The following is a 12,061-nucleotide window of genomic DNA, read 5'->3' as shown; positions in this document are numbered from 1 at the left end:
CCCCTTCTCTTGACTGGTACATTCAATCCATCTACATTCAGCGCAACTATTGACAGGTATGAATTGATTGCTGTCATTTTGCTATGTGTGATTTTGTGTGTGTGTTGTTTTGCTGTAAAAGAAAGTTTTATTGTTTTCATTTGTTCCTTGGGTTGGGAGAGAGAAGCTCCAGGATGGTGTAGATGCTACCTCTGTGGCTGGAGGGAATTTTCAGGCAGAAGGTCTGCGGAGGGCAGTCGAATGCTGAAGGCCCCTCACAGGTTGTGGGGCTCTGCAGGTTCTTTCCTTGTCAAGTTTGAGGGTAAACATCTCAATAGTTATTTGTCTAGCCCTGCCTGGGGGCCAGCCACCCTGTGGAGGTTGGTCAGGTGGCTGCCCTTCTTGAGAATTTTCACCTCCTTGTTGAGAAAATGGTTCTCCAGAAAGTCATAGAGGTGGGGGTTGGTGTGGGTAAAATCCACAGCGTGCAGACCCAGAAGGGACTGGTTCAGGTTCTCCTCCAGGGCCAGGGTGGCTTCCTTGGCGTCCATGGTTCTTCCCCAATCATCTTGAGATGGCTTCTGCACATCCTGGATGACAGCTGACTGCCACGCTGCTTTTGCACTTTCAAGGGATGCTCGGTACCCTTGCACTTCTCCTTCATCAATTCTATGAAGAAGTGTCCCATGCCTTCCAAGGCCAAACTATCTCGATTAAAATAAAAGCCCAAAAGAGAGGCAGGTGTAAGAAGCCTGCAGATGCTTGACACCAGCCTCCACTTTAAGAGGAATAATTTTGTTGGATCTGAGAGTTCATGGCTGGTTCAGAATTTGGAGCTAACCACACAAAAAAAGTGTTTAGCTGGTCCCAGAAATGAGATGGCTTAGAAAATAGTGCTGGAGAAGATACTGCACTGAAAGAGAAGGTGAGAGGTGATCTGCGCCTGGAGTCCGTAGGTTTGTTCTGCCCGAACACTGTTGAAGTAAAACTGTTGATCCACAGGACTGCTGGGTGAGCTTTGTGTATTTTTTTGTCTGGAGCTGCTGGTTTTCTTGTTCATAATTTTCTGCGCAGAGTTCATTTGTATTTGTGGATTTTCTTTTCATTTTATTTTCTGCTGTGTTAATGTTTACTAAATCTTTCTGTTCAGGTGTGTTAATTTTCAGTGTAAATTACAGGTTACCTTATTATTTATTAAATTTCTTCCCTATTTAAAGCAGTCTGTTTTATCCTGAAATCTATTTTACTTCCTTGCCAATTGGAAGTTCTGTATCTATACTATGCACTCTTTTTACTTTGTAGTTGACTTCATTATAAATTGATACATCTGGTTCCCTATTTTCAGTCTTGTAGGTTTGCTTTACTTTAAATACTTCTATATCTGGATTGGGAGTCCTGGTGTGGTGCTGTGGGTTAATGAACCAGATTGCAAAGCCATCTGAACAGCAAGGTCATTGGTGTATGCTCCTTGGAAACCCTATACAGGGTTGCTATGGGTTGTAACTGAATCGACCGCACTTAACAACAATATCTGGATTGAGTTCTGGGTGTTGTTGTCATGTATTGTAATCTCAGGCTGTTGTCTGCCTATTGTTGGTTCTCAGTTCAAAGAATATCCTATAGAATTTGTTGTGAAGTTGGTCTGGTCATTATAAATTCCTTTAGTTCATATTTGTTAGGAAATGTCCTAATTTTCGCTGTCATATTTGAGGGACAGCTTTGCTGGGTATATGATTCTTGGTTGGCACTTTTTTCTTTCAGTTTTCTATATGTCACCCATTGCTTTCTTACCTGTATGCTTTCTGCTGATAAATCAGAAGTTAGTTTTATTGGTTTTCCTTTGTAGATAACTTTTCGTTTTCCCGAGCTGCTTTCAGGATTCTTTCCTTGTCTTTGGTTTTAGAAAATTTGATTATAATATGTGTTGGTGATACTTTTTTGGGATCTATCCTATTTGGGTTTCATTTAACATCTTCTCATCTTTCATGATATTAGGGAAGGTTTCTTCCATTAACTTTTTGACAATTTTCTCTGTGCTTTTTATTGTCTCTTCCTGTTCTAGAATTCCATAAGTTGTTCCTCTTCATGGTGTCCCACATAACTCTTAGGCTTTCTTCAGATTTTTTTTCCCATTCTTTTTAAAAAATTATTATTATTGTTGTTCTTCTAGCATATTAATATTGAAAGATTTACCTTCAAATTCACTAATTCAAGCTTCCATTGATTTGAATCTACTCCATTGCCCTTTCACTGTGTTGTCTGTTTCTGAAATCTTAGATTTAATCTTCTGGATTTCAAATTGCAGGTTTTGTATTGTTTCAAATTTTGCATTTATTTTTTCTGTGTGTTCTTGAATTCTTCTAAAGTTTCTTCTATGTTCTCTTTGCTTTCCATTATCTTTCTGTCAATCCTTTGAAAATATCTAAGTATCATTCTTTTGAATTCTTTTAAAATTATTTTCATTGTATTTTCTTCCTCAGAAACATTTTCTGGTTCTGCATCTTGGTCATTTGTTTGAGCCATTTTCTCTTTTGTGTGTGTGAGCTAAAATTGTCTGATGTCTCTGGGGAATTGTGGGGTTGTCTTATTTGTATTTAAGTAATGATTGTATGTTGAATTGTTCTTAGGCTCTCATCAACTCTCTCCTGTCGGTGTAGTTTGAGAATGCAAGTGTGTACACTGTTCTGGTTCACTGTTCCTGCACCACAGTTTAGAGATGGTTTAGCTGGTGTTGGCTCCTGTGTATCATTGATCACATAGTATAGGAGTTGGTATTGGTTCTTACCCTGTGGATGGAGCTACAGTGGGTACAGTTGTGGATGGGTTGCATGATATGAACATGGTTGTTATCTCCTTTTGAGTAGAAAGATAAAACTCCTCCCATATACACACAGGAATCCTGGTGTGGCACTGTGGGTTAATGCGCCAGAGTGCAAAGCCATTTGAACTGTAAGGTCGGTGGTTCAAGCTCACCAGCTGCTCCTCGGAAACCCTATACAGGGTCGCTATGGGTCAGAATCGACTTGACAGCACTTCACAACAAGACAACAATATACACACAAGAAAACAAAATAGAATATGCAAACAAGGAACCAACAATGAAAAAAGAAAATAACAAAGAGAAGAAAGAATTACTAAAAGGCAATCAGAAAAAAAGAATAGATAAGTATAAAGACAAAAGAAGGACAGAGAAATGGAGCTATAGAAGAGAAAAATAAGAGAGAAAATTAAAAAGAATACCACTTAACAATAAATAAAAAGAGAAAAGAAGGACAGAAAAGTGGAGCTACAGGAGAGGAAATAAGAGGAAGGAAAAAAAACCAGAAAAAACAGCGAGAGGGAAGTTGAAAAGATCAAAAGGGGAAAAAGAAGAGAGGAAATGAGAAGCAGAAAGGAAAAACTAAAGCAGCAATAGAAAGAATAAAATTCAAGGGAATAGAAAAAGAAGAAGAAGGAGAAGAAAAAAACACAATGAAACAGAAAACAAACAGATCCCTAAAACAAAACAAAGAACAGTTCAGCTGTTGTACCTGGAGAAGAAGAAATTCTGGGTTGCTCCTGAAAGGCAAGGAGCTCATGAGGTGAGTGAGGAAGTGATGCGACAGCAGAGTTCCTGGCCCTAGATGGAGTTCCTATTGGCCTCTGTATTTATCTATGTTCAGGGCACTCAATACACTCAGTACTCCAGAAGTAGTTCGTGGAGGCCCTTGAAGGAGCTGGTTTCAGTATCTGTTAGGATAATGGAGCAGCTGAGGGCAGGGTGACTGGTTAAATGCCGGTCTGGAGACTCTGCAGGTTCTGTAGGTCTGGGGCAGAGTCTGTCTAAATGCAGGTACCAAAGCGGTGCACCAAAGGGGTTGGTTCAGCAGGCCTCAGATCCCAAACACATGGTTCAGGACTGCTGGAGAGCTAGGTCTCTGCTCGGGATGGATGAGGGTGGGAACTAGCCACCCCTCTGGTAACCAAGAGAGTGTGGGAGCAAAAATAAGGAATTGTACCTTTCCTGTCATCTTGTGACTCTCCTTTGCCAGGTTTCCTTCTGTTTCCAAAGCTGTTCTCAAGTTACTAGTGCTGTGTCTGGCAGGCTGTTCACCAGTCAGTCTTCCTCTCTTACTGTCCCTGCTCAGCTTCTCCTCCCAGCAAGGACTCAATCCACTTCTCTAACCTTTCCCCTGAAGTTCAAGGTTCTCAAATTTTCATCTGTGTCTGTTTCATTTGGTTGCTTGTATATTTGTTGTAGAGGTTCTGTGGAGTGAGTCTATTTAGTTGCCATCTTGCTGAAAGTCTCCCAACTCTCTGTATTTTCAACTGCCTCATATGCATGGAAAAGTTGGACAATGATTAAGGAAGACTGTAGAAGAATTGATATGTTTGAGTTATGTTGTTGAAGAATGTTAGAAGTACCATGGATTGCAGAAGAACAAACAAATCTATGTTGAAAGAAGTATACCCAGAGTACGTCTTAGAAGCCAGGATGATGAGACTTTGTCTCTCATATTTTGTACATGTTATCAGAAGGGATCAGTCCCTGGAGAAGAACATCATGCTTGGTAAAGTGGAGGGTCAGCAAAAAAGAGGAAGACCCCTCAAGTAGATGGATTGATACAGTAGCAGCTGCAGCAATGGGCTCAAGCATAACAATTGGGAGGATGGTGCAGGGCTGGGCAGTTTCCTTCTGTTGTACACAGGGTCTGTGAGACAGAAGCAACTCAGTTTTACCTAAAAACAACACTTCAGTGAAATGATTCAGTCCATGGGCTACTAGATATCACTCAAAATGTTAATTTCATTCATCTCTTTTCTGGTCTTATCTTCACCTGCTCTGAAATTTGAATTAGGTTAAGGTGGTCAGCTGCCATCAAAGGGGCTGGTAATTGAAATTTAGGTGCTGGCAGTTTGCTTCCATGATGGACACAGCAATGGATTTGTAAGAGACCACCCTTCTCTTCCCAAAGTACTCTCCTTTCTTGGTCAGGTAAAGCAGGTCTAGCCTACAGTCATTTTTCAACTAGGTAACCAAGGCCCAGAGAAGTATCAAGCCTGTTAAAAAAGACATAACACATTCAAATCCAGAACTTTCACTTCCACAGCCTTGAGCTTCTTTTTTTGAATCCTTGGTAATGTTTCCAAATTCTTCTAGTGTTAGGAGGGCCTCACAAGGAGAATTTTGTCTAGTTCTACTTTCTATAAAGACATATCTGCTGCATTCCATTCTTTCCATGTTGCTAATCTAATCTGTTTTCTTGGCCTTGGCAGGAACAGGGTCCTAATGAGGAGAACTCCGTGGTAAGCTTGTGCACAGGGGCCCGCAAATGGGCATGTTTCCATCTATGAGAGTTCAGGAACAGGAGGACTGGGCCCATAGGACCTGGCTGGGATTCCTACTGAGAGACTAAGAATAGCGCTTTGAAGTCAGGCAGTCCTTCTGGTTAGTCTTAAGCAAGTATGACTTCAGCTGTAGTGGATGACTGGGAACTGTTATTTTTCTGACCACCAGCACATATACACATGTGAAATGTGTATAAATATTAGTTGGCTTCTTCAGGGCATCATTGTGAGAATTTAATAAAACAAGCATGCATAAAGGTTTGGGTTTTTTGCCTGATGCACAACAGGTACTCAATAATTGGAAAGTATTTGATTCTTCAGTTTCAATTTAACAAACATTTCCCTTTTTTTTTGTATACAACTTCATTTAGGCTTCAGGTATTTAACCATACTTGGAATTCACATATATTTTTAATCACCATTCTATTGAGACAAAAATTCAGAACCAGATGGAAACGACGTGGCTTCCAGGAGGCAGCGAATAACAGTTACCCAGGCTAGGATTAGATCAGGAACTTCAGCTGGTTTTGTACCCTCAGGGCCCTGCATCCTCGTCTCTGCGCCTGGCTGCTCAGCGCCATCTTTGAGCCTGGCACTAGCGTCTTACTCCCGTGCTTGTCTCTACCAAAGAATATCTGAGCCCATCCCAAGCGAGTCTTTTAGGGGACAAAATATCTGAGGCTGATAAAGCTGTGGAACCAGTCAAAAAAACAAAGAAAAAAATCATTCCTCTCTTTCCCTAGGGCCATGAAAGGGCAACTGTGACCAATTTAAAAATGGCGCCACCAGCCTCAACTCCGATCTTGCGTTCCCAGAGTCGTGAGAGACGTGAGGGTCACGTCGGCGTGCGCCTTGGAGAGTGGGCGGTACAGTCTCCAAGACAACCTGCGTGCGGCCCCGGCGGCTTTATCCTGCAGTGAGCGCAGGGACTGAAGCACTGGCGACTCGCGGAGCTGCGAGCGGCGAGGGGCCCGGACGGCCCGGGCCATTGCAAGACGAGACCCTCGGTGTGGTGTCGGTGCCCTCCCAGTGGAGGGGCATCCAGGGCACCCGCGGGGAGACGGTGAGGGAGCGAGCCTGGTGGGAGGCGACACTGACGGGAGGTTGGGGGCCGCCATGCATCCACTGGGCTGGGTTCTGACGTCCCACCGTTTTTGTATGCTTTCGTCAAAGGGTTGGTTTCCAGTCTTTTAACAACAACAAAAAGTTCTTTTTTAAAAACAAAAAACAAACTTCCTCAGTGTTTTGGAAGAATTTGTGGGAATAACAGGTTTTAGGCATTTCAAGCTAACCTTTCAGTTTTTGAAAAAAAAAAAACTACCAAACTCCATCTAATGTCTACTCAAACCTGTTTTCTAGTTTAATCAAAAGTACGTGAAACTGCTCTGTGGTGTGAAGAGGGGCTCATCTACTGGCTGCTAGCATTCTAGAACTCGGTGAAAAAGCCACTGTGATAAGTGCATATGAGAAAAATGCACACAGGATCAATTGCTAACTCTAATTCTAACCCTAATTATTATTGTTGTTAGTGCCCTAGTGTTGGTTCCGACTCTTAGTACAGTTTCTGAGGAGCGTCTGGTGGGTTTGAACCGCTGAATTTGAACAGCGCCACGCCATGGAGTCGGTATTGACTCATAGCAACCCTGCCTAGGGTTTCCAAGGAGAAGCTGGTGTGTTGAAACCACCAACCCTATAGTTCAAACCGATCTTCCGGTCCAGTTCTTATACGGCAGCGCCCCACCAGGACTCTCATCTAATTAGTATTTATGGGATTTTTCTGTGTGGGCTTCTGGTGGGCTTTTTTTCATGTGCGCTTTTTTTCTGGTTGCTGTTGGCTAAGTGGATACCTGGGCCAGAATGGCTCTGGTAAAGTGAGTGGATGGTAAGTGCAAAGGCCTTTAGACTGGGGCACATTTGCCCTGTTTAAGGAGGCAGGAGGAGCTGGAGTGGATGGAGAGATGGTGACAGTGGCCACGGGTGAGGTCGGAGAAGCAGATAAGTAGGTTCCCAGCTTTGGCTTTTCCTCTGCGTGAAATACGGGCTTTGCAGGATGTTGCACTTTTATTTCTTAAAAGAAAGTGAGTCTTAGCTTGCCACATAGGTGGTAGACCTGCAGGGTGCTCAAATCCTCCCAACTCTTCTGAGGGTTTCTCTGAAGTCTTGGAGAGATTGAGAGAGAGAGAGAGAGGGAGATTGAGATCAGGTTTCTTGCTTCAGGCCAATTAGTGTCCAGGTTGAAAACCAAAATTTGATCGGGCCTCAAAGCACTTCTCACTTCACCATGCTGTATAAAATGGAGTTCTAGTGTGGTGCTGCAGGCTAATGCGCTGGACTGCCAGGTGGGTTTGGACTGCAAACTCACCAACTGCTCCTCAGAAACCCTATACTGGGTCCCTATGAGAGGAAACTGACTCAACAGCACTCAACAACAACAATCTAAAGCAAAGGATCCTGGTGGTGCAGTGGGTAAATGCTTGACTGCTCACCACAGGCCAGTCTTTCAAACTCACCAGCCCCTCCAAGGGAAGCTGATGTGGCAGTCAGCTTCCTTACAGATTTATAATCTTGGGGACCTTATGGGGCAGTTCTTTGTCATATAAGGTCACTATGAGTTAGAATTGACTTATAAATTTTTTTATTTAAGGTTTTTATTGTGGATTGGTGAAAGTTTACAGGGCATATTATCAGTTTTACATTCAACAAATCATACACCTTGTTTCATTACAATGATTATAATCCCCTCCATGTGTCATCAGTTAACAGTATTTCTCTCTATCCACTTTAGCTTTTTAAAAACAAACAAACAAACAACCCACTCAGGCATATATAATAATTTGCATCTCCAAAAGGCACATTCTGCAAGTCTGCCTCCTGGCCACCAGCTCTTAGTCCTTCTCTTCTTAGTCCATGAGTCTAGAGTCCTCAGCCACTCCTCCTTTCCATGCCCCCATCTCTGCCTCCATCTCTGGTGCTGCTGCTTCTCTGGATAAGGTCCTGCATTCTGCTTGTGCGCCTCTCTCGATGATCCTAGGGTCCTCTGTTTCTGGACTGTAAAATTAACCACTCCCCTGTTTTTGTTACAAAACTTCTACCTTTACAATTGTGACAGTCGCAATTAGTCATGATAACAATTATTCACTGTTGAATCTTACAAATCTTATTCCCATCTACAAGATGACAGCTATTCAGTGGGGACTCTTTCTTTCCCCCCATACTCTTAAACTAAACTCCCTCTTAAAACTTTGTAAGTCAGTCACTTTGTGCCTTTATTGCCCCTCATTTTAGGTAGCCATTGTCTAAGTTGCCCGTCTCTATCTGCCTTGTGTACAGAGGGGATAGCATTGATACTTGATGTGAAGACTCTTTCCCTCTCTGTTGGTGTTTAGAGTAACTACCGCTCTGAGTATAGGTCAGGTTCATCAAATTGAAGCCATTTATCCTTGTTTCCCTTATTAAAAAAAACAAAAACAAAAAAAACCTCCCCCCCTTCAATCTTTCTCTAGTCGAGTTCTGATTATTGAGCCACCAAGGCTAGGTCAAAAGGGTACTGTTTGCAAGTTTGGGTGTTCTTGTGCATCTCCCCTCACTTCGTATCAGCTGGATGCTTCACTCTCAGCTCTAGCCCTCTGTGGCTAAGTCCTTGTCCATGGGCTCAAGTGTCCTCAGGTCTCACCACACTTTGGACCAACCAGCCCTTCCTCTTCTTAGAATTGACTTATTGACAATTGGTTTTGGGTTTTTTTTGTTGTTGTTTAATCAAAAGCAAAGTGCTTTATCCCATAGTGCCACACCAGACTCTGTAAGAATTCACATATTATTGTTGTTAAATGGCATCGAGTCAGTTCTGACCCATAGTGACCCTGTATAGAGTTTCTGAGGAGTAACTGGTAAGCTTGAACTGCTAACCTTGTGGTTCAAACTGACTTTGCAGTCCAGCGCATTAACCCACAAGGCCACACCAGTACTGTTAGACTTGCTAGGTACTATCAAGCCGGTTTTGACTCATAGCAATCCAGTTTAGTATTTCCAAGGTTGTAAATCTCTATGACATTTTCGGTAGCTTCACATGCAAGTAAAAACTGGACAATGAATAAGAAAGACCATAGATGAATTGATGCATTTTAGATAATAGTGTTGGACAGGAATATTAAAAGTAACATGGACTGCCAGAAGAACAAACAAATCTGTGTTGGAAGATTCAAATTTTAGAAGACTCCAGAATGGAAACTGCTGGTTAGTTTAGCTCCTTTTTTGGCAGGGAGGGGATAGGGAATTAGATTGAAACTTTTTTTTTTTTGGTAGATATTTAGGCAAGCAGCCCTAGTGGCATAGTGGGTTACACATTGGGCTGGTAACTTCAAGGTCAGCGGTTCGAATCCACCAACAGCTCTACAGTAGAAAGAAGAGGCTTTCTGCTCTGTAAAGATTTACAGTCTCAGAAACCTTGTGTAGACAGAGTCGCTATGAATCTGAACTGACTTAATAGCACACAGCAGATATGTAGGCATACCTCATTTTATTGCCCTTTGAGATACATTTTTTACAAATTGAAAGCTTGAAGAAACTATGTGTTGTTTTTCAAAGAGCACATGTACACTTTGTGTCTCTGTGTCACATTTTGGCAAGTCTCACAATGTTTCAAACTGTTTCATAACACTATTGCACACCTAATAGATGGCAGAATAGCTAAACTAAAAGTCTGGTGACTCACTTTATTGCAATACCCACTTGGATACAATGATCTGGAACTGAAATCTGAAGTCTCTCCATGGTCTGCCTGTACAGTTGAATGAACCTGTGAGAGTCCAAACTTGAAACTTGACCAACTTCCTTGTTTTCCAGGTCTCACTAGTTTTCTGTCTTTGAGAGGATGCAGTTTTTATACTACTTTTCTATCACCTTGAGTGGGTAATACTTGCATTTTTTGCTTCTCTGACAGGTATTACTCTTGCACAGATTCTGGCTTTTGCAGTTTTAACTTTGAGGGGTTTTTTAACTTTTTCTCATACTTGGGGTATAAAAGATGATTTACTTGAACCATACCCTTTCCTGTCTTACTTTTGCTAAGTGCTGTCCAGTTGGTTCTAACATAGGGACCCTGTCTAGGGTTTCTGAGAAGTGGTTGGTGAGTTTGACCTGGCGACATTGTGGTTCAAATAACCTTGTGGTCTAGTCCTTATGCTATAGTGCCACACCAGGACTCCCTGTCTTATTCAGTGAGGGACAAATTTTTTGTTTTAAGACTATTACAGGGGCCAGAAAAAACTGGTTAGGTTGCCTTTTCCAAATTAACTTTTTTCTTTTTATAGAAGTAATCCATATCCAAGTTTTTAAAAAATCTGGATAGACATTAAAGTGGAAATAAAAATCACCCTCCAACCTCATTTGCTAACTTTGGCTTTGGATTTATCTAACTTTGTTCATTTGTATTTAAAAACATATTTTTGATTATTCAAATAAATATTTATATTGCCACGTGTTCATTTGCTTTTTTCTACAAAAAAATGAAACCACATTGTACATAACATTTTGTACGCCTACTTTTTTCACAATGCATTTAAAATTCATGTTTAAAATGTTTTATTCTTTTTTTTTTTAAATGAGCCTCTTTTGATGAGTGGTTGTTTCCATCTCTTTATTGTCAACAGTCCTTGTGAAGTTCTTTTGGAGAAGTCAAACATTGATCTTTGCTTAGCATCTGTAGCAGTGCAGCACTGGACTGTGTTTGCATGTTTCAGTGATGGACTTAAAAAAAAAGGATATTAGTGGTCTTTGACCTGACTTAACTTCTGTCATCTCCTGATTTGTTCACAGAGGGAAAGGGAATTGAGAGTTGGGAGACTTGGGTTTATGTGACCTTGGGCCAGTCATGGCATCTCTTCTGCAAAGTGGGTATTCTAACACTTTTTGTGGGATTAAATTAGATGACTGATTTTTTAAAAAAGCAGTTGGAAAGCATAGTGTTGTGAAAGTAGAAGGGGTTCAGAGTCCAGCTGTCTGAGATAGACGGTTCCTCATGTCTCCTTATCCAGCCATCCACTGTCTCTCCCACATGACAAACAATGTCCTGGAGAGTTGAAAAGTAAGGATGCCTGGGTTCCGCATCCTTCTAGAGATTGCCTCGATTCGTGTATGGTCTGACCCTGGAATCTGGTTTGGTAAAAGCTCCCCAATTGATTCACTTGTTAAGTGCCCTGGAGTCAAACTCAGTGACCCTGTATAGCAGGGGTGGGAAACATTTGTCCCCGTATGTATAAGGCCTGCAAAATCATTTGGTCTAGCCCTTCCAAGGCAACGCATTTCCATTTATCACGTTGTTGTTAAGTGAAGTCGAGTCAATTCTGATGCATAATGACCCTGTATAAGGTTTCCAAGAGTAGCTGGTAGATATGAACTGGTGACCTTGTGGTTTGCAGTTTGGTGCTGATTCTTGCAGCGCCACACTAGGAGTCCAGCCATTACATTGGTGATAGTGGTGGTTTGTGCCATGGAATCAGTTCTGACTCATAGTTTCTGACCCTGTATAGAGATACCATTGCAGATGTCCAATGGATCTTGGCTGAAAGCAGAGAATATCAGAAGGATGTTTACCTATGCTTTTTTGACTACAAGAAGGCTTTTGATTGTGTGGATCATGACAAGCTATGGACAACATTGAGAAATATGAGTATTCCAGAACACTTAATTGTACTTCTGAGAAATCTGTACCTGGACCAAGAGGCAGTTGTCTGAACAGAGCATGGGAACACTGAAT

At 41.8% G+C, this 12,061-nt stretch overlaps 1 protein-coding gene and 1 pseudogene across 1 annotated transcript in view; one reads left to right on the top strand and one right to left on the bottom strand.

Moving 5' to 3' along the window:
* Positions 1 to 317: 317 nt before the first annotated feature.
* On the bottom strand, positions 318 to 795 carry LOC102830142 (annotated as a pseudogene).
* A 5,288-nt stretch (positions 796 to 6,083) lies between these two features.
* The window catches only part of WDR34 (WD repeat domain 34), a 73,445-nt gene continuing 67,467 nt past the window's right edge, over positions 6,084 to 12,061 (top strand). The window contains exons 1-2 of the mRNA XM_006834984.1: positions 6,084 to 6,135; positions 6,180 to 6,370. Coding sequence (XP_006835047.1) covers positions 6,084 to 6,135; positions 6,180 to 6,370 — 243 coding nt within the window. The remainder of the gene's footprint in view (positions 6,136 to 6,179; positions 6,371 to 12,061) is intronic.

This window comes from Chrysochloris asiatica, unplaced genomic scaffold (genome assembly GCF_000296735.1).
Source record: "Chrysochloris asiatica unplaced genomic scaffold, ChrAsi1.0 scaffold00014, whole genome shotgun sequence".
Taxonomy (NCBI): domain Eukaryota; kingdom Metazoa; phylum Chordata; class Mammalia; order Afrosoricida; family Chrysochloridae; genus Chrysochloris; species Chrysochloris asiatica.
Note: the sequence above shows the minus strand (reverse complement) of the source record. Positions and strands in the feature narration are given on the sequence as shown.